Consider the following 22,981-nt stretch of genomic DNA (forward strand, 5'->3'; position numbering starts at 1 on the left):
CTGAAAAGAAACAACAGAAGCTGCCACCATGCTATGTTGCAACATTTCACAGCAGTATGCTGTGTTATTGGGGCTTTGACTGACAATAGGTTTGTTCTTTCATCTTCCTTTCCTCTTTCAGCTTTTTCTTAATGCTCCAAGTCAAGCTCAGTTCTCAGCCTCACTGTTTACATAAGCAGGAAGCTGCTTCAGAACACCTTTTGTTGTTAGTACATGTGTCAAGAAGAAGGCTTCACACGAGGCAAGTCTCCTTCTCCAGTCTGTCACTGCACTTCCATATTCTGTCTCATCTTGAGCTGGGCGTTACTCACAGATGTGGGGAACATTTCTGTAGGCTCCCTTACTGAACCTCCTCACCACTTCAGCTGCCTTCCAGCCACAAATTCAGACCCTTGGTTCCACTGCCTTCAACAGTGAACAGTGAAAAAATGAAGCCAATGCAAAGCCCAGAAACCTATAGTGTCTCAACTGGCTACTTGAGACTGGCTTCAAAACCAAGTCTCGTGTTAGTTTGCATAGCCTTATAGTAGAAATGAACATACCTACACCCTGAAATGTAAAGGAGTTTTGGTCTCTATAGATAAGCATAGCAACTACAGGAGTTCATTTTTTTTATTTACACATAATAAACACTTAATGTTAGTTGTTTTTAAATAATGTTATTGCTTTGATGGATGGCAAGCCAATTGTGTATACCTGTGACTGGTCAGCTCGACTTCACCTTTGCTTATTTGAGACACTGAACGGGGCCTCTCGAGGTGTTTGTCATGTTGGTTCTGGAGCATATATTTACCTGATAAATAATATGGCTTCCTCTGTGGTTAAACAGCAAGTTTAAAAAGTCAGTGTTCCAATTTCAGCAGCACTTATTTAGGATGTGTGATTCCCCCGTAATGTCCATTAATGTAGTTAAACAAGCTTGCTAGATAGCACTAGTTGCGCTCCAATTTCTCATCTACATATGGTCAGCTCTCAGGTCAGTGGGGAGCCCCTGAGGACTGACAAGCTTTATACTACAGCAGTGGCAGTGTGCAAAGTTTGTAGTATAGGTAGCAATAGAGAGCTGAACTTGCTATGGAAAGTTAACTTGCTTCTGGGAGTTAACAAAGAACTAAGAAACAAGAGAAAGAGGAGGAAAAAGTAAGGTCGTGACGATTGAAGCAGGTAATAAAAATCAAATATAAATATCTAAATCTATTCGAGCTGTAAGGGGAAGAGATGCTTGAATAACACAACTTCCACTAGCATCACATGATTTCTTTTGTTTACTTTGACGATAGCATTAAGCATTGCAGCCTAGAACATAGAAGCTAGTAGTTCCAGTATTACCACTTCATAGCCAGTCAGCTTGGTCTTTGGTATCAAAATGAACACTTTGCCATTTGGAGAGTAACTGTTGTTTTATAGCAGCGTTGTTGTTGCTAGTAGCGTCATACTTTTTATAACACAGTGGTGATGAATCCTGGTTGGTCGGTCTCCTCTTTGAATTTTTGCCCAGGGTCCCAACAAACTCTAGAATCATCCTTCTGGCTCTTTAAAATGGGCAACAACACATATGATATATGGGTCTTCAGGTCAACCAGTTACCAAAAATGCTGTTGCTACCTGAACACTGCATGTAGACTTCCCTATTTTTGCACGTTATGTATACAATACAATAAATAGACTAGTATTTATATAGGGGTTTTCTACTTTTACTTACACACTCAAGGTGGTTTAAGACTATGAGGGGAATTCACCCGCTAAAAACTCAGATAAACACATAGAAATGCATTTGGATACACCGGTAGCAATATTTTACCAATGAAATTTCAGGTTTTTCATATTTCACTCACATCAAAATACTCTTGTATACATTTAAGGCTATTCATCATCTCTCCCCTCCATATCTCTCTGATCGGGTTCAGATCACCATCCCATCTCGGTGTCTCAGATCTTCTTCTTCTCTTTCTCTCTCCCCTCTCGCCACCATGGGGAGCAGGGCATTCAGCTGCTCTGCTCCTCGACTCTGGAATTCCCACCCTCCTGATTTAAGAAATATCACTTCCTTCTCTCTCTTTAAGTCCCAACTCAAAACTCACTCGTTCAAAATAGCTTATCCCACATAACCTCTCCACTCTGCTATTTTAAATTTGTTTTATGTCTTATGCTTTTATGATTGTGTAAACTGCTTGCTTTAATGTTGCTTTTATTATTCTACTGTGTACAGTGTCCTTGAGTGTTTTGAAAGTATTATTATTATTGTTATTATTATCAAAATACCTCATGAAACAGATCTCAGATGAAAATCACTGAGTCATATTGAAGAAGTAAGTAATGAATACTCATGGAGACAATGTGATGTACTCATTTTGTTATTTATTTATTACCTAAAAAAAGAAAATGTTCTATCACAAGTCACACTGAAATGTATTGCTTAAGAAAAAAAATATATTCATATATTTTTTTCGCTTTTTCCATTTTTTTTCTTTTTCAGAAACACATTCTGTTTCCATTATATTCCACCAGAAAAAAAAAGTTTCCCTTTCTCGGACATGAACGTCAGCTGCTTCCATGTCCCAACAACCTTTTCCACTGATTTTTTTTTTTTTGTCGTTTTTTTTTTTTGTTTGTTTGTTTTTTTTAAAAATGCACAAAGAAATACATAATTCACAGTTACCATTTTGGTTTTATAAATTAATACAGTCACACATGTGCTACACCGGTCTAGAGCTAGAACATTGTAAATTGTATTCTTGAATCCTGTTATTTTCAATAGTTGGCTACAAGAAAGAACAGGCAACTTAAATGACGTGATCAGAATTCCACCAACATACTGTTTTTAATCCTCTCTGTAATGCTTTTGTCATCTTTTTTGTTTTGTTTCATCTTTGAGTTTTACACAGAAGTGAGGCACACACAGAGTATAGTTCATACATATACAAAAAAAAAAAACCCAAAATGAACATTTGGGAGGGGCAGGGGTTTAATTGTCCTTTAAAAATGATGGATCCAAGGAAACAGGAAGTGCATGTAGTCTTGGAAGTCCTTATAGGACCTTTTATTTTGAATCTGGGCTGTCTCTTGTCATCTACGTTCTGTGCTGTAAACTTCCTCAGATAAAAGTTACACAGATTTATAGCTTTTTTGCAGCTTGTTGGCAGCTGGGGACTGGGTTAAGAGGGACGTGTGGTTTGAATAACAGAGACCAACAAGCATGGCAACACAATGAAATGGGACAAAGACCATATCTGAGGAACAAAACCTACTTTTGAAAAGTATTTGATTCACTCAAACAAGCTTTAACCCAAAAATCTACGACTCTCATTGCTGCAAAATACTACAGTCATGTGTATCAACCAACAAAGTGGGGGAAAAAAATGAATAACAAGCTCAAATCTGACACTGACACTGCAAGGGCAACATTTTAAGGCACAGAAGCCTTGACATAATAGAGACTCCACCAGCTAAAAGCACTAAACGACAGATGCCCAGTGTCCTCGGTGACAAAAACGGTGTCCAACATCGATATGCACAGAAAGTTTAAAAAACAAACAGGAAACATTCCCACCCCCATTTGTCCCCAAGTGTCTCATTTTTTTAGTGAAAGGTAAGGCCACTTAAAAAAAAAAAGATGAGGTTCACCAAAAAGGTAATCTCTCACTGCAATCTCTGGGAGTGCAATCGTGGTTGGGTGGTCAATCAGACAGACAGACCAGACGCTTCTCTTGAGTAGATTTGATAGACAGTACTGTAAATCCTCAGGTCTGTTGGTTCCCTGTGAGAATGCATCCACGTGAGCCTCTGTTGGCATTCAGGCTGGGAGGAGGGGAGGCGGTTTAACAGTTTGCAGGCTGTTTGGGTCCTTGAAAGTCATGGGGGATAAGAACCAGCTTTTAAGGAGTTGAGAGAGAGAGAGAGTCAGTTGCTCTTTGCTCATCATCACATCATCATCTTCACTGCGCGCAACAGAAATATTCAGTGCCGAGCAACAAAGCTTAGCCCACACTTAACTTCATCCGTTTTGGTTTTGCGTCGTAATACTTTAGCAGGACACGGTTGTTCTAACATTGAAAAAAATTAAACCTTACAAAAGAACCTAGCCAACAAAAGCAGCATTGTTTATTTTCTTCACAAATTCATGCATGTTGTTAACCTTCATTTCCACAGCACCAGTTTCCTTTTTTTTTTCCATCAATAGAAAAAAAAAAAAAAATCAGCATAATTACACACTTCTGCATGCAAAGGAAAGTCACTTTTCCCTCCCGTGTTTTTTTTTTTTTTCCCCACATTTTAAGTCCCCATGTGTAGCAGCAAAACTGTGAAAGGCCTAACCTGATATGTCAATGTATGTACTGGTGGAGGCACTAGATAATGATGCCGGATAAAGACCCCATTTCGTCTCCCTCTTGGCCAGTAAAAAAAAAAAAAAAAAAAAAATTAGAGGCATCATTATGAGAACTTGTGATAACAGGTACACATCAATTGGGCATCAAACTGGGAGCCAATTTGCTTTTTCATACAGTCATGTTGCAAAGTAGTGGGCCATGTGCTCACGGCAGCTGAACTTCACAAATTTGAGAATGTATGGGGTCGTTTGAGAGAAGACAACTGGACAAAAACATAGGATATTCTAAAAATCAATTTACAACAAACTTACACACACACGCCCTAACAAGCATTTGCCAATTGTCACATTTATGTACACAAACTCGAAATCCCTCAGTCTCTTCAGGTTTGTAACACATGAGGTTGGCTGCATGAAAAATGATCTTTCTGTAACTTTTGTTGTGGCTAGACAAAAAAAAGAAAAAAGAAAAAAAAGTCATGAATGAGCTAATGAATGATTGAATGGATGCACATATTTGTTGGTAGTCAGCGATTTGACTAAAGCCACAAAGGGCTGCTGTTTTTTGAAAACAGCAGATAGGAAGAGAAATAAAAATAGATTTTTTTTCATATACATTTTAAAGATTTTAAAATCCTCTAAAGCACTTTCTGTTAATATTCATTTATTTTGTGTATTAATTAATCATTCCTATCAATACCCTATGTCACTGAGGTTGATATCAATACTTCCATATTTATTATTTATTCTATTTCAGGCCCCACCTCCTCCTTGCACATTTTGACCAGCTGTTATAAATCAAGAATATGTGCAAACTACTTTGAACTGTTATATGAAAACCTGAATGCTTTGTGAACAATGCTACATATTTTTTTGTTTATAAAATATAATAATATGCTTAAAAGTGGAAAAAGAAAAGGTTTAACCACCCCGTAACAGGTAAAAACTGGACTCTTGTTGATGAGTTTTGAGATCAATTAGAATGCCCACTGAAATAATCCATAGTCCGGCAGTTCTGCCCTTCTTCTGATTAGGAAACACTGAAGCCTCTGGTGCTCCTGTCCTGTTATGTCCAGTGTGGATCTCTTCATTTCTCCCCAGAGTGCATTTAAAAAGAAAAAAAACAAAAACAAAAATTCTGAAAATACCACCACCACCACCCACTGAATTCTGCTATACTCAAGTACAGGTATGGTCTCTGTAATCATACCCCAAAAAAAGGTCTTGCACACTGTTAAGTCCAGTAGTTGCCTGTCCAAATCCAAGCATCACAAGAAAGTTCTTATGCTAATGTTGCTGTTTTATTTTTATTTTTTCACAAGGTCACCCACGAAGGGCAGAATGAGATTAGAGTCTGCAGGGAGCCTGTTTTCATGTGACAGATGACTGTCGCAAGGACAACTTTGATTTCCTCTCTGAAGTTACATGTCACCTCCTGCAAATCCGCTCCCTCAAAATTATCTCTAAGGAAATCCCAAGCAATGCTTTGCACATCTTTGAATGCGTATGTGGGAGCAGATGGTTCAGGCCATGACGAACTCGGACTTCAAGTCAGCCTTTACATCGGGCTTCCACACGGAATCGTCAAAGTCCAGGTCCAGGGAGCCCTCGCTGGACATGCTGCTGTTGCTATTGCTGCGTCCGGCCTTGCGGTTGGGCAGCCACTGATAAGGAGCCCGTTGGTCCCGCCTGGCCTTCCTGCGCAGACGCTTCTGCTGCATCAAGAGCTGCAGACGTTCCACCTTACACCTGGTTGCACGGTTCTCTGTCTGACGTATACGATCACCTGGACACAGGAGAGAAGAGTAGAAAGACAGTCAGGTATTTTTCTTTACATAGCAAATGGGGTTTTTTTTGGTTTTTTTAAATTGTCTTTTCTCTTAACAGCTCTGGAGGAATGGAGGGGGGGGTTAATATGTGTGCCTGTGTAGCTGATGATAATGCTAAAACATGCTAGGCTCTTAACCTTGGCTCACAAATGCACACAAACACACATCCACCATTCACACAATGTAACATTGGAATCTGGTGGTTAACCTCCCCCACAGAGTATAATTAGCCTCCACAGTGCTATTTCATCCCCTTATCAGTGAATGGGGGAGACCTTCTCAAGGCTTAAATACCTACTAGGGTCAAAAAGATGCAAACCCCTGACAGACATGATACTTTCTGATAGCTGCCTATGAGATTTACAAACGTAATTACCCATGGCATGCTTCAGTGACTGGATTTGCTCCTAAGTGCATTTCTAGCTGTTGATGTGCCTATAGGAGAGTCTAGTCTCAAGGGAGCGGCCTTGCATTGCACCGTGAATGCTTTCCTACACCGGCCAAGTCGAGCCTAATTCCATTTATACGTATATTCAGGGCCTCAGATGGAGGGGAAAGCAACCGCAATCTATTAGCTAGCTCCATTAGTATCTGTCTGGGAATTAAATAATTAAATAATGGGCTAGAATGTCAATAAACCGAAGCACAGTGGCCATCCCTGCGCCTGCTGCATGCACCGCAACACACACACACACACACACACACACACGTTCACATCCGTATTTGGGTACATCATGTATTCACACAAAAATACATACACAATGTGCACACCCGTGCACTGAACTACACACAGCTGCACACAGTCACAGGTGCACAGACAGACACACACACACACACACACACACACCCCAACAGCCGCAGTAGCTTTTAACGTGGATCGATGGCAAATTAAAAAGACCTATTGATTAAACCTTAGCTCTAGTGCAGCCATCCATCTCGGGTCCAGGACAACGCTATTGGCTTTCAATAGAAAATGCAAGCGAATGGAAATTGTAAGCAGGGAGAGAGGGAGAGAGACGAGAGGAAAGCAAAGATTGTTTTTTTTTTTTCCCCCCCGCTTCCATTTTTTCTTTATTATGGCTTTAGCTTCCTACTCTCCACTCATTGACCTTACCCCCCCCACTCCATCTATTCTACCCCTTCACCCTTTACACACAGAAAGCCCCTTTTCTACCCCTCCCTCTTCCAGTTCTTGCCCCATATCTCCCTAGAGACAGCTAGGTGGGGCAGTGTGAAGAAGAAAAAGGAGGAGGGGACAGGCAGGGGACTGGCGGTGGAGGTGGGGGTTGGTGGTGTGGGTTAAGGAATTCCTACCCCAGGGGCAAGGGGGATAGAGAAAAGGACAGAGGAAGAGGGTGGAGGGTAAAGGATCAGCCGTAGGTGTCAGTTTTCCAAATCGATTGTGCCCTCCTCTGCTTCCCCCCCACCCCCTTCATCGGAATGAATTCCGGACTCTGTGTGGGCTTAATTTACCTCTTTCCCTCATTTGCTTATCGGATCGAGCAGCCCAGAGCCTTTTCTCCAGCAATAAATATTCACCACTGTCTACCAGTGCATACTAAAGTAAACTGCCACTAAGCAGCCTCAGTGGTGCTTTTTGAAAACAAAGGATGTGAATAGCGGCTCAGAGTTAACAGAAACATGTACGTCTTCACACAGCCACACAGGCAGACTTGGTTTTTCCACTTCCTGTCAATATGTTCTGTCCTGATATAAATGTATGCGTGCATCCAGATGCTCTGTACGCTGTGCGTGAGGGCAATGTGTCATCAGCAGAGAACGGGGGGGTACACCACAGGGTGGGTGGGGGATATGGGGGGTGGTCTTCTACATTAAAGCCATTGTTCTGCTGCCTCAGCTCCATGTGACATCCATATATTCTGCCACAAGGCTTTGTTACCTCTCTGGTCCCCCTTCTACACCTTCTTCCCCTGCTCTGACTAGTCAAAAGTGAAACCGCCCTTCAGCTTTGTCAAAATATGGCCATAAACAATGAAATGGCAGAAAGCCAACACATGCCCACATAGAAAATCTGTTTGTCTGGAGTGTCTCTGTTTAAATCCTGCCTGTATTTCACTAAGGTAGTTCCTCAGTCATGATTTTGTTTTTTCTAAAAAGGGGTAATTTACCAAAACGGCTCAACAATATGAAAGGAAAAAAACAAACAAACACATGCGTGCGCACGCGCGCACACACACACACACACACAGAGAGTAAAGGGCAGTTTGGTGGTGAGGCAGGAGGTCTTGGCCTTTGGCTTGGCAAGAGCTCTGGGAATGTGCTTGGAGCTACACTAAGTGTGTGTGTGTGTGTGTGTGTGTGTGTGTGTGTGTGTGTGTGTGTGTGTGTAGCCATTCATCAGCGTCACTACCGGAGCCCTGGGCGGCTAGGCCGGACACAGCTGGCCGCAGGGATCTCCAGACTATGTTTATGACACTAGGGCTATTATTAGGGCTGGCTAAGAAGGACAGACTATACACACACATACACAAAGGCTGGCCTGGAGCCTCACTGCAAAGACTAGAGCTTGACGTGAGCACAATAACCTTGGAGAACCCAAAGAGGTGACTAAAAGACATAGGGAATGAATTGTAGAGCAAGAGAGAGAATCCACACTCGTACACAACCCACCGTGGCACAGAAAAGACGGATGAGGAAGCAACTACGGATCTTTTCTTAGACACAGTGGAAGATTTCAAACAGAAGATGGGTCAAGGGCACCCAGAGGAAGGAAACACCAGGCTCTTTTTTTTTTCCTCCTCTCTGTTTTTAACCACTCCCCTGCCTGCCTTTCACACTAAAACTCAACCTGAAGCAGCACATTTCTCCCTCCCCAAACTCATCTCCAAAGACTTTGACACAAGCCTTGTAGTAAATACAGTGGGCACTGCAGAGAAAGGCAGAAAAAAGACAGAGAGATAGAGAAAAAAGGGGTGATCTATGAATAATCGATGCGTCAGTTTTCCTTGCCTTTGAGCCCAGCCCAGCAACACAGCAAGGACTGAGATAGGGAGCAAACAGGAGGGAGGGTGGGAGGAGTAGGTGGGTGGAGGAGGAGAGGCAGAGGATGGAGGAAGAGAAAAAGAGAGGAGGGGCTGCAGTGTGCAGGACGGAGAGGGAGATTAAAGGAGCTTCTCCTTTTATTGATTGTATAAAGATTGGCCTTCATTTGCAGTTGTCGTATTGCTGTTGTTTGTTTGTTTGTCTTGATAAGTCTTGTGATCTTGCAGAGAGAACATTGTGTTTGCTCAGCATCCAGGGAACCAGGGTAGAGAAGGAGGGGTGGACGGACACAGAAAGAAAGAGGAGGGAGACAAAGAGAAAGAAAATCACATTGCAGCAAAATCACTCTTGGTTTCTTTTAGCATCTCTCTGTGCTTGTTTGAAGCCAGTTTTCATTACAAGTGGGAATAATAGTGGCACATTTAACATGCAAAAATACTGTAACGATCCTGAATCAGAAAGTAAATTTGCTTTAACCCTTTTATTGTGTGGAAATAATATGTTAATAAACTAGAATAGAATAGAATTCAACTGGAAGGTTGAATTCTATTCTATTGAATAGTGCCACTCTGCCACTATTGAACATCACTAATGTTGCACTTTTTCTTCCTCTTTTACCTGGAGAAGGTATAAATTAGTGCTTCTAACATGTGTATTCAGATTAAATGCGCCGCATCTCCCTGACCTAACAAAGTCAAGCAGTAGCTCAAAGTCTGCAGAGCAAAGTTCAGCCGTAAAACCAACCCATCTGGAAATAACCCACCCAGCTCTACTTACTAGAAAGCAAAAATTAAACAAATCGGACATATTCTTAAGCAACCAATCAAAGTGGAGCTAATATGAGCACTTTGACAGCTGCTGAAAGGGCACTGACAGCCCTGCAGGGACACAAGCTCTTCAATGACTTTTAGACTTCATTTGCATTCTCTCTCTCTCCCTCTTGCTCTCCTTGTCGACAATGAAAGGGCACCTGATGTGCTTGGCTGGCTTTGCTAGGTATCTCTGTGCTGTGCTGCATCGCTGGGGCATTTGTTGCGTTACTGGTGCACGTGTGTCCCGGCAAATGTCTGTGTGTGACGAGAGGAGCTAAAGCCTGCCAGTGGATAATGCGCCATGCCTCGGCTAAGCAGGTCAGGGTTTAAATACAGGACGCAGTGGGGTTAAGGGCAAAGACTCCTATGCGTGTCCCTCATTCTCTGCCACCCTCCCTCTTCCTTTGGCTTGCGCAGTCCCAGCCTGCACAAAGCTAACATGACCTGACATGTCAAATCGAAAGGGGTTAGGAGGTGGTGAAGGGATGTGGAAGAAACACAAGAGAGGAAGGGGGTTCGGAGAAGCTTCCAGAGCCAACTTTGCCCCCGCTTTGCCCCTCTCTGTGTGCCTGAGCTAAGCCAGCTGCAGTGGGAGTGAGACTAAAAGGCAGCCCTATAATCCCATAGCCCTCCCCTCTTTTGTCCCACAATGGTTCAGGCTGGTGCCCTCTATACTGCCCCTGTCCCTGGCCCCCACACAAAGGGTTAGACTGGGCAGGGGGCTAGTGGGATGTAGGGGGGATGCTGGGGAAGTCCAGCCTACTCAGCAAAGGAATTTAGCTAACAATCAACCTGTCAGGCCATTCTAAAACCCTCCTGTTCAAATTCAACACAAGTCCTGGTCTAAAAAAAGCCCCAGAACTCAGCAATACTATATAGCAAAACCATGAAACCAAGCTAGTCGCCACAGCCTTTAACCAGGAAATTTGTGATGGAGTGTGTGTGCATTTTTTTATTTTATTTACGTTCCTCTTCTTCACCAAAAGGTAAAGCCTCTCAGGAGACAGAAAAGCTATGTGACATTTTCAAGAGGCTCTCTCAACCCAAGTTTGATTGCGCACACATATTCAGGCAGCTGGGAAGCGCAGGCTTTTTTCCTGTAGCTGAATGAAGGCAGGTTTCTGTGAAGCAGAGTTAAGCTGCGGTGTTAAGTCCAGTAAGTCTTCCATCAGGTGTCGGCTGATAAGACCGACTGAGACCGCTTAGTCATCGGCATACTTAGAACACCAACTAGAGCAGGATACAAACAGGCACATAGCCCCTGTTCACACAACACACCAGGACAATCATTGTCTTACTGTGCTTAACCAGGCTTAGTTGGACAGGTTACCATTCAAGGCTTTCTGGAAGCGCATATTGTGAGCAGGAAGTTGGTTCAGGCCAGTTAAATTGGAAAATGGCAGTAGATAGGCTATTCTTTCACTCTTTGCCTTTGGTTAATGAGTGGACAGTTGGTGGACTGACGGACAGGATATAAACACCCATATGATGAATGAATGAATGGAGGCTTAGTGTTGTGGTTTTAACAACCCCCATCTTCCGCGTTGTCCTCCTCCTCCTCTCTCTGGCCTCAAGTTCACAAAGCAAATTCTTTTCAGAGCTGCATTTTGGAATAAATCTATTTAAAGGCCAAATGAACACAGACAATGTATTGATGCACAACACAGACATGGAAAAAGAAGGGGGTGATTAGGAGGAAGACAGAGAGATGGATTTTACAGACTGTTTTTGGATAGCAAATCGGGGTGGGGGCAGTGGCATTGGGCTGAGTGGAGATGACGAGAAATGACAAGACTGGGAGAAGAGGGGAAGGGTGGGGGTGAGTCAATAGGTGGGGGCAGTAAAGGAATGGTCTTTCCTGAGTTAGGAAAATAAGCCTGTGTTATTCCAACTGTTCACTGAACACTTGTAAATGCACTAAGGGTGATGCAGTGAAATACTGGACATTCCCAGCGAGTCAGTGTTTAGAAGAGACAACTGAAATACTTCATTCTGCTCACAACTAAAAGTCAGAAAACAAGGAACAAAGCCAGCCTACAACAATAGGTATGTATGCTCTTGCTTTTTCCAAACAGAAGAAAACATTAAACATTAATTAATAATTTCTACAATCCTTCCCACGAGACAATTCTACTTACGCTGGTAAATTTTGTGCAAATTTAGCAGCTCATTGAAGACTAGCTTGAGATAAGGAGGCAGAGGACAATGATGTTTTCCTCAGTGCACTCACGCCAAGCTTACAATGCTGACTGGATGTTATCAGCGCTGGACATCTGTTTGACACACAACATCCTGTGTCGCTGTAAGGAAAGGAGGTTTTAAAACATCCCAGCCCAGTCCTTAAATGGCATCATCTGAACTCTACACCTGCCTCGACCAAACTCTCATGGGTATGTTGAGGTCTGTACATGCCCAAGCTGCAGCCCGTATTTAGGAGGTAGGCTACATCACCCCAAACCTCTTCTAATATAAACACAGCCCAGCCCAGGCTTGAAGGGGTAAAACCTATCTCCTCAGCTCACAAAGACAAAAGGCAACTCCATTGCCTGACAAGTGAAGCCTGACTGAACAGGTCTGGAGAAGCTAGTATTGCATTACTAAGAAGACCCCCCTCCCCCTCCGCTCTCTTCCTCTTCTCTCATCTGCTTCAAAACCTCCAGAGACACATATGCATGACTGTTTTTGTTCTTTAATCTGACTTTTCTGTTCTCGCTTTGTCAGTATTTTAGAGATGAAAATAAGCACTTGAAAACAATGATGTAAAAGCATCCCAACAGAACTGAGCTAAACATGATGTGATATGAGAACAGAAACAGAGACAAAGATAACAATGAACTCTTCAGTAGGTTGCAAGGCAAATGCAGAACTCACTGACGGGGTTCTAAATTGCATGCAATTTTACACACATATGCACACACACATTCCTCCAAAGCTGTGGCAACTGCAGGAACATCTGCTTCATAAGGGCTTCAAGGGATGCACAATGACTTAATGTGTGAGGGGGTGTTTTTGTTTGTGCTCATGACATGTTTGTATGTGCAGAAGGGGAGTGGAGTGGAGTCACTCACCAGGGGGTTTGCACATGCGAATCTGGCTCTCGCACTGCACAAGTGGATGCAGAGCTGGAGGAGGGCTGCTTGGGCTGCCGGCGGGCACAGAGGTAGCTTTGGCAGAGAGGCCCGTCATGCCAGCAACTGGAGGGGAGGGAGGCGGCGAGGGGGATGGGGAAGTGGGCGAACCACACTGCGTCTGGTAGCGGAGCTGGGTGAGGGAGGGGGGCATGCCCTGGTAGTGGCGTGTGGCGCTCAGGAGGTCATTGAGGATTTGCAAGATGGTCCCAATATCCCGTCTGGGACGCCCATTGCTGTCCTGGCAGTTTGGGTGCAAAGTGCCTGTGAGAGGAAGCAAAACAGACCAAAATAGTATTATAATGTTTGTGTGTTATATTTGTTTGTATATCATTTGATTTTTTTAAAAAAAAATTAAAACATTTAAAACTGGCATGCGTACAAGTCTAAAACAAAGGCCCAACAGAGAAGAAAATGTTAAATTTTTGTGAAGTTCTACTAAGAGGCATTTTAGAACTGGATCTCACTATGTGCACAGTTTATGCTTAAAGTAGCAATAAGTCATAAGTCAGTAATAGCAGCTCTGCTTTCTCACCTGAAAAAGTCCCTGAGAAGACTCCGGGAGCATGGTTGACAAAGCTTTCAATGATGGCGCCGGGTTTACGGGAGCGTGGCGAGGAACTGGTGCCACTGTTGGAGCTGTTGGTACTGCAGTTAGCCTGAAGGGGGGAAAAGAAAAGTGTTATTAAAAGAGCATAAAGTGAGACCAAAAAAACAAACAAAACCAAAACATGTTTGAGGATACAAGGGCATATGATCTATTACAGTAAAAGCTGTGAAAACTCAAAATCACTGTTTCAGGAGCTCCCTCAGTGACCTTTACCCTTTACCTCTGGGTGTAACTACCATTTGCACAGTGTAATTAACCTCTGCAGTTAAGGCTGATGGTTATAAGAAACCTCAGACAACAGGAAATTTAAGCTTGCTGCCATGCCATATAGCTTAAGACTTAAGGTATTTGGTTACTTTGATCAAACTAAAGATGGTCACCTCATAACTTCACTTTGGCTTAACATGGATTGCTCAACTGACATCTGAAAGCGAAACTGAAACCCCAAGAAAACGCTTTGTGTGCGTATGCATGTGTCTTTTTGTCATGCATGTGAAAGCCTGATGAGGAATAGCCATATCCGTTTTCTCACTACTAAACTGGCCTGTCTCCTTGTTTTTCCTGTAGTGAACCATCTCTCCCACACAGTTCGCTGATATTTGGTTACCATTCACTATTCAAGGAGGTACAGAAAATATAAACAGCACATTGGGTTGAAGAACAGAAGTAATTGTGTTTCTGTGTGTGTGCAGCTGTTCATGAAGTTATCCTAAGGTAAACAAATGAGCATAACGCTGAAAGTTAAATGACAACACCAGAACACTTTTGCTCCTATAATTTTAGCCCACTGCTCTTTACCCTGGGAAGACTGAGGTCATATGAATGCTGTGTTCTCATGGTGTACGCATGTGCTGGCTTGTTTGCATGCATTTGGGGAGCACAGTGTACTCCAGTGATGAACAAATGTACTGTGGTTTGGACACACACACACACGCAAAATCACGTGTAACGCTTCTCCAGAGCTGACTAAACCATGGGTTCACCCTCGTGCTACAAGGATGTCCCATTAATCTAATTGATTTAATGGAGAATGATTTAGTTGTGAGGATGGCACTTGGGTCAAATGGTCATAACCCATCCACTCTATCGTTCTCATGGCAGCCCAAGTGCCTGTGCCTTTCTTATGTATTGTAAAGATGTACCTACTTTTACCACTGAACACTTTTATTTGAGAAAATAACAAGACAATATCTTACCAGTCCTATGCTGTGATTGGCTATTATTAAAGAAAAAAAAAAAACCACTACTTAGGAAGAATTATAAGAATATTTTCTTGAGGCTTACCTCAGGGCAGAGGACTGGGGCTACAGGGCTGACCTGGCCGATCTCGTGGCTGGGTTGGCCTGAGGAAGGCTGGTGGTAGTGGTGGTGATGGTGGTGATGATGATGAGCGGGCGAGCGGAAAAGACCCCCAGGGACATGGGATGGGCGAGGGGAGTGTGGTGGAGGAGTAGGTGGGCTACAGTGAGCAGAGGAGGGCGACTGGTGGTACATGGGAGGAAGGGACTGGAGGTGTGTGGAGGGCAGGGGAAAAGAAGGGGATCCTGGGGAAGAAGGGGAGGAGGGGATAGGGTGAGGATGGGACAAGTGGGGGCTGGGGTGATTATGTGGATGGTGGGGATGTTGATGAGAGTGCGGGTGAGTGTGGGGAACCCGGGGCTGTCCCTCCGAATTTCCCCGGGTGATGAGGTGCCTGTGCTGGAGTTGGGGACCACCAGACTGCTGCGCTGCCAGCTGGAGCTGGACAAACATCATGTGATCACCTACACGCAGCGCCAAGGTGAGGGGAGAGCGACCAGACAGGAAGTCACTGACCTATTGATAAAGAAAGGGGGAAAAGGGTTAAGTGATTCAATGTCTTTGCTTTTATGCAAGTTATCAACACAGCTTAGCCAGATGACAAAGTCTAACTTAATATATGATGCTCTATATCCAGATTTAATGCCACTCTGGCATTTACAACTGTTCACTGTAAAAAACTATGGAACTAGAAAGGCTCCCCATGCATACAGACTTCCTTCTTAGTAAATGAACAATCTGGGCCATGGATGCCAGTTACAGTGCACACAACAGCTCTTTGAGCTACCCCTCTCACAGAGACACAGACACACCACATAAGCTCATCGTGCAGTCAAACACTAGTCTGTAATAGTCATCTATTTACTTCTGTTGGCGGGGAATGGATAGGGAGGCCTACTGGAAAACGCACACATACACACAAATAGAACCCACTATTCCTTGCTTCCCATTGCCACTCAGTCCGTTCTTAGTCAGCAGGGTTATTCAGCTCAAAGACAAAGGCCACCCTTCTGTTTGGCCCATGGCCTGAAAAATCAGTCCCACGTTTAGGAAATCCACCCCGCCTGCATCTCAAACACAGAATAGTCAATTGTCTGTGAATCTGCAGCAGATCAGGAAGGGATGCCCATGTTTGGAGCATTGGCAACAGCTAACTGGAGCCAAGTGTGGGGGGCCTTCAGTGACCCACCCAAGGCCTGGATGGAGACACACACACACACACACACACACACACACACACAAGTACAGAGTTGTCACGACTCGGCTGGAATATTCGTGCTAAATAACAAAACCTCTCTTGTCGTCCTCCTGTATGCCTGTGGCTCTCATGCTGTGTATTGTGACTTGCTGCTGAAGTCCAAGCAACGAGAGTCTGACATGTATTTATTTACTTTTTTTCCCCCCAAGTGAGTGTGATTCAGGAGTCACAAAGCTTCAGTGGGTCTTGAAGACTCAGCAATAATGACTCAGGTTCTCCCTAAATGAAAACAAGCAGAAATGGCCAGCACTAGCAAATACAAAGTGGCGCTCCTGTCCAAAAAGGTTTCAACAATCACTACTGCATGTGTGATTTTAGTCCCCAGAGAGAGAGGGAGGACAGAAAAGCGGAACAGAGCACAGGGATAGATATATATAAATAACAAAGCACAGAAAATAATATATAAAAAGACAAAAAAAATAAAAATCTGAGCAAAGGCCTTATATTTGGAGTGTCCTTGTAAGATGCTCGCCTGTAGTTAACCCTCTGAATCTCCAGGCTCTGCCCTCCATCACATCTCTCTCTTTTCTTCTGCTTATTTATTTCTCTATCGACCGCTGCCTCTCTGTTGCCAGGGTGACCTTTGGACATTGGTATTGACATGATGTGGAAAAAGAGGATGAAGGGAGAGGAGGGGCAGGTGAAAGGACTAAGGGGTTGGGATGATCTGATGGCTAGAGCTGAAATTGGAAATAATCAATTGGTAGGGCAGCAAAAATCAGAATAAAATACGCTGCTGGATAAAGGGAAACTCAAACTTCTCAGAATGTAAAGTCAGCCACTAATGATTTATTGACAATCTACACTCACCACGATTACCCCATCGTGGTGAGGCGATACGCTCAGCAGGCGCGAGGTGGGGTGTGAAGTGAGGAGGAGAACAGCGCAGGGGGCTACATGTGACATCGCTAGGAAACTCCATACATAAAAGGTCAGGAGAAGAGGTGTGCATGTGTTTGAGACCTAATGGGGAGGCCTGCTCCAAAAGGTGGGTGGGGGGAGAGACAGAGATGAAGAAAAGACCAGAGGAGGGGGAGGAGACAATGACTGTGTCTGTGACTGACAGCTGTCAAGAGTAAGTGTCGACAGTTTGTCAACCCACAACACATAGACCGGCATGCATACAAATCGAAAGCCCCAAGGGAGATCGTCAACCCAATGTTTAGAAGGTGGGGAGGGGGGGACACCCCTGTGGGTATCCGTTATAGACCTCTGATCCTAGATCCAAATATATTCGGGCTGAGTCGACGTCCAGTTCAAACAGGTTACATTTCACACTTCGCATCAGAATCCTGTTTCCAGAAACCATGTGAGATCAGGTTTTACCTCCCTGTACGGATCTGATTTTATCTGCAGAGAAAATGCAACTGCTGCTAAACGGATACATGTTGCTCAAATTTACGCTGTGACATGGAGGGGGAGGGAACGACCACCATGACTTCTGGGTACCTCCACAGCTGGTCAGAGTGAATGTCATAGGGTCAAAATTTGCATGAAACCAAAGGAGACTGCAAAGCTGTACTTATATTTCTTTCCAAGAAAGGAACATCCAAGATGCCAAGAGCCAAGTATGAACAGGATCTTTGCTTTATCACTCTGTTTTTCTTTGTATACAAGCACATGCAAGCAAAAGTGAGAGAAAAAGACCAACTGTGATGACAGCAAGACAAACAGAGAGGAGGCTTGATTACCTTTATAATGACTGGGGTGGATTATTCAAAACCACAAGACAGAATTCATGTACTCCTACTTCCCAACACCACATAGCAGGTTTCAAATTAGCCTGCGAAAGAAGCAAGCTCGCTTCCTCACACCTTTTTTCCTTCTTTCCCGCCTCCAGTTGATTTTTGTCACTCCAGGTCTCAGAGTCTCAGTCGTTGACTCATAAAGTCAATTTAGAAGTTGCTCACACAAACCTTCACATGTATATGAGAGCTAAAAATGTGTGTGAACCATGTGACTCATATGGGGTCTCCATACATACACCACCCACCAGAACCTCTTCTTTTAGGCAAGAAATTAAAAGGCCACAAACCCACACAAACACAGACATCTCATTTGCAGGGAAAATGACAGGGGACATCTCAACTACTATAATTCCATCGGACACTCTCATATATTTGTGGTTGGCTTTGATTTCCTCCAGAACATTATCAGAAAGACCCAAATTAAACGTTCAGGTGTGGAATTCCACTCGTCCAAACCAAACAGCTACATCACTTTCATCTGACACGCCGTCTCCCTGACAATTCCAGAAAAGGAGGGCGAACAGCTTGTGTAGCTGGGAGCCGGGAGCTGTGGAGTGGAACACCTGAAATAGGGCCCGTTTCCTAAGGGAAGGGAGGAGGCGGAGGATGATACAGTGCGCCCTGCCTGCCAGAGGCTAGATTGGCGAGAGTGATCGTGTAACAACAAGCTTTTTCCAGACGGACAGAGACTATGAGAGAAACAAGGGGAGGGGAGAGCGTTAGAGAGTGCATATATATATATATGTGTGTGTGTGACGGGGGGGAGAGGAAAAGGGGCACTGTCTTGCTAGAAAGCTGGCTAGCGAATGAATCCCAGAGGTCTCGGCTAGAAGCTCAGCTCCAGTCCAAACATGCCTGTCTGCTCTCAGGAGCACAGTCAAGACAGCCAACGTGGCTGGCTACCATTGACGTCAGGACAAACACCAGATAGCGCTTTGTGGAACATCACAGGCAAACAAAAAAGCGCTTCATAGCTTGTCTTTAAGTCTGCAACAGACCTCCAATTCTATTTCCACCTTGGTCTTTGAAGGACGCTGTATAAATTCCAGTCCTTTATGAAAGCAACTTATAAAGGAGAGTCATAGGACAAGGAGAATGGAGACCCCAGGTTTTGTCAAGGCAGACGAAAAGAAACCAGCACTCCAGTGTTCTCCTTATAATGAAGCAGCAGTATGAGGAGTTCATGCCTAACAAATAAAGGCGTGCATTTCCTGACCGCAAACATAGCTGATTATACTCACCAAAAACTGCACGGATAAGCTTATTTAGCAATATACAGGTACTGAAAAATGGCTCTTCCATCTAGTAGCCATCAGACCCACCTCTCTAACAAGTGACCCCAGAAACAGTGCTCTCAGCCATTTTGTTTTAGTTGTTGGGTGTCCAGGAGGTGGGGTTTGTATGATACTTTGGTTGCTATGCAGTAATGGGAGAGAATATGATAAGGGGCAGCTGGGCGAGGAGGGGTGGAGACAAGATGGAGGAGAAGGAGAAGGGGGGATGGCATGAAAAAAGGAGGGAACAAGGATGGTAAGGGGGGATGGGGATGCTGGCAATGAGGGTAAGGTGTCAGAGTAGTGGTGGTGGTGGTGGTGGTGGGTGATGAAATATTCAGTGAGAGTGCGCCTCTGGCTCCTTCCCTTCCCTTTTTTTTTTTTTCCCTCCCCTCCTTTCGACATCTCTGGCTGACAGTTTTATTTATTGGGGTCCCTGTGGTTCAAGGAACTCATTTGCAGTCGTTCTTCCTTTGCACACTAAGCGAACTAAGGAAGGGAGATAAGGAGTGAGGGAGGAAGAGAGAGGCTGAGAGTCTAAGGACGGGTGAAGAGGGAGAGGGAGGGAAAGATAGAGCGTGCTGCCAGCACTGAGCTGACATTCATGAACAACTGAGCAGCTTTGTGCTGGGGAAAAGAGGATAGAGGATTGGAAGGCGGGACGGGCGGGGGAGGAGAAGGAGAAGCTGCGAGAGGAGGAAGTCGTCTCCTCCAGCCATATTCTGGTTCCAGTGCAGCTGCTCACCTGCGGGACAGCGAGGTGGAAAGGTATGGTTCAAAAACTGCTTATTAACCCACCAATCGACCTAAATGTTTTGATCGCATCAGCTAAAGATGCAATAAAAGGCTCTCAAAAGAGAGAAGGAGAAAAAAGAAAAAAAAAATCAATGACTTGCATCATCCCCAAATCCTAAAGGCAGAGGGGGTTGAATCTTCAAAGGCACCATTAGAAAGATAGGCATCTGTAACAGTACCTGATAAGAAACAGAGGGGGGTGAGTGGAGTAAAAAAGGAACAGCTGGCCATCATAGAAATGATCGGCTCCGTGAAAGGAGAGATCAGAATGGCAAAGTTCAAGACGATCGGGTTCCTGCAAAAGCCACTCCTTATAACTGACCAGAAAAACTGAGCATATTCACCTCTTAGTCTCCAGCTATCAAGATCCGGTTAAAATCAGGCAAGCAACACCAAAGAAATCTTCACTTACTCGTTTCCCCGCTGTTCACTTTCCTCTCACTCCCTCGAAAGCCATTTACACCAGCTGATTAATACAATTTAATCAGGATCCTGTTCTGGCAGAGAATGACTTCACAGCATTTTCTGTACCCGGTGAGACAAATTTGTGGATAGTTGGGAAAAACAACATCATACGAAGCAGCGGCAAATGAAAGAAGAAACAGCATCACATCTTTCTGAGATAAATGAAGTGGGTGTGGGGAAATGGAGAGGTAGATATAGAAATTCTGTGACAGATGGAGGAACGTTAACGGAAAGACGGTAAGTAATTGCAGCGGTGATCGTGCAAAAATGCTGCTTTTTTTTTTTTTTAAAGAGGTTTCTAATTTTCTCATTATGTTTTTGTAGGAAAGACTGAAATGACCTGGCTCTTTTGAACCCTGCACCTCTGCCAACAGCACCATATCCCTAGTAGCACTGGCTTCATTAGTCTTGGTGGTGGCTATCGAATGTGATATTCCTGGCCTCCATCCTCCCACACAGTAGCCCCACTAGTCACGATGCCTGCTACTTGAATCACAAAAGCACTGTATCACCGGGGAATGGAAAACAATGACGGTCACGACTCAAAAATGGAGAAGTAAGTCTCCCCTGGTCGCTCAGTGAGGAAACATACAAAGAGAAACATTAAAAATGGATGTTGGCACATGCGCACACCCACAGAAACACATGCAGCGAGATGAATATACATAATAGGACAATGAAATTCCCTGCAAATCCAGCTCCCTTTTGACTGCCCCACAACACACCTTGATTCCCTCCACCCATCGCAGCACTTCCCCTCCCACTATGCATTTTAAGCATCACAAAGGGGATTACACAGGTGCAAAAATACTGCATGATCAGCCTATTAATGCAATTTTCAAGGCCAGGATTTACACGAGCAGGGACTGAAAAGGCCTTTAGATCAGCATTGTTTTTTTATTCCATACACGATTTGATTTACACATTCAGCAACAAAATTAATTTCTGTAGCTTTCACTTTAGGTTACAATAAAGGAAATTTCCATTCTAAAGAGCAAAGATTGTCTCTTAAGCTGCATGCATATAAAAAGCCTTAATTTCAATAGCAGTGAGAAGGACAGAGGAAGCTGGGGGATGTGAAAGGGGAGGAAACCCTTCATATTGACCAACAGGCAGACTTGGTCATTCTTCAATTCCTTGCACTCCCAAATCCTCAATACAATTACTCTCCAATGATTTCCAGTATTATCAATCCTACTGATTAACTGACATCAAGATAAGGTGATGTACAGGGTGCAGGACTGCAAAGAGAAACATATTGACCATTTGCATTGAGCTGTTTTACACAATTGTGTACATAGACACAGACATGCACAGGTCCAAAGTTCATTTGTCTTAAAAAATACTTTTTAAATCCTCTTCTTCCTAGTAGCACCTCTCCTCTTATCTCCATTTTTCTTCCTTCATCTTATCTTATCTTCCCTGTAATCTCTCATCCATGTGTAGCCTTCCTGCCCACTGTCCCTAACCAATAGCACTTAACTACACAAACACAAATACACATTACTGACTGACTTGTGCAAAGCTCTCCCTTTATTTTCTCCTCCACCTGTCAGGCCCACTGTGGCAACCCCTGAGGGAGGGATAGCAGAGGAAATGAGGAAAGGGTGACCTCGAGGTGACTCCCCACAGATTGTTAGAGCCTGTTAAGTTTGCGTCTGTCTGCTTGTAGACACAAAGACAAAACCGTGCCGTATCCCGGCCAGAGGAAGAGGAGGAATAAGGGAGGAATAAGTGAGGGGGGGGGGGGGGGGGGGGTGCATGAGGACAGGAGGTGCTTGTCGCTGGGAGCGAGAAAAGTAGAGCAGATATGTAACAGCGTATTCCCCTGGGACACGTGGAATGGCAACACACAGCCTCCTCCTGAAGCAGTCTGTGTTAGTGTTCAAGGCAAAAATTTGTCAATCTGCAGCCTGCTGAGCCTCGCTCCAGCTGGGTTGCACATCGATTTTGAAACCAGTATGCACCACTGTAGCTGCACTCAACAGGATTTTGGAGTTTGAAGCCTATTAGGCCCTTCTTTGCCCCCACCCCCCACCTCAGTACTACCACCAAAGGAACTAGTCATCCTAGGATGTGTCTGTCCCACAGGAACTGCTCCTTTAGAACTTTCAATTTTTGAGAGGGGTTGAAAAGTTGGTGGGCACAGTCCTGAAAATTTTCTGAGCTTAATGCAAACTTGGCTAAATTCAGAAACAAGCCAATTACAAGCTGCTCTCTCAAACATCACCGTCAGCAATCTAAAAATTCACCCTACAGAACAAACAGCAACAACTACCTTGGCTTGCTCCAATGAGGTCACCGTTTTGTTGTCACCGATCCATAGTTACATAACTTATATTGTTTTGGAACACTCAGAATTGACATAATCTTCGAAGCTTACACAAAATTATTATGTCACTTCCAAGAGTCTGATGGAGCCCAGACGGCACT

The 22,981-nt window shown here is 44.1% G+C and overlaps 1 protein-coding gene across 1 annotated transcript in view; it reads right to left on the reverse strand.

The window, feature by feature from the left end:
* Positions 1-2,351: 2,351 nt before the first annotated feature.
* midn (midnolin) overlaps positions 2,352-22,981 on the reverse strand; it is a 28,574-nt gene continuing 7,944 nt past the window's right edge. Inside the window, exons 5-8 of the mRNA XM_063466235.1 lie at positions 14,994-15,524; positions 13,635-13,758; positions 13,040-13,363; positions 2,352-6,113 (exon numbers count right to left, since the gene is read on the reverse strand). Coding sequence (XP_063322305.1) covers positions 5,851-6,113; positions 13,040-13,363; positions 13,635-13,758; positions 14,994-15,524 — 1,242 coding nt within the window. The 3' untranslated portion in view covers positions 2,352-5,850. The remainder of the gene's footprint in view (positions 6,114-13,039; positions 13,364-13,634; positions 13,759-14,993; positions 15,525-22,981) is intronic.

Source organism: Pelmatolapia mariae, linkage group LG23 (genome assembly GCF_036321145.2).
Source record: "Pelmatolapia mariae isolate MD_Pm_ZW linkage group LG23, Pm_UMD_F_2, whole genome shotgun sequence".
Lineage (NCBI taxonomy): Eukaryota > Metazoa > Chordata > Actinopteri > Cichliformes > Cichlidae > Pelmatolapia > Pelmatolapia mariae.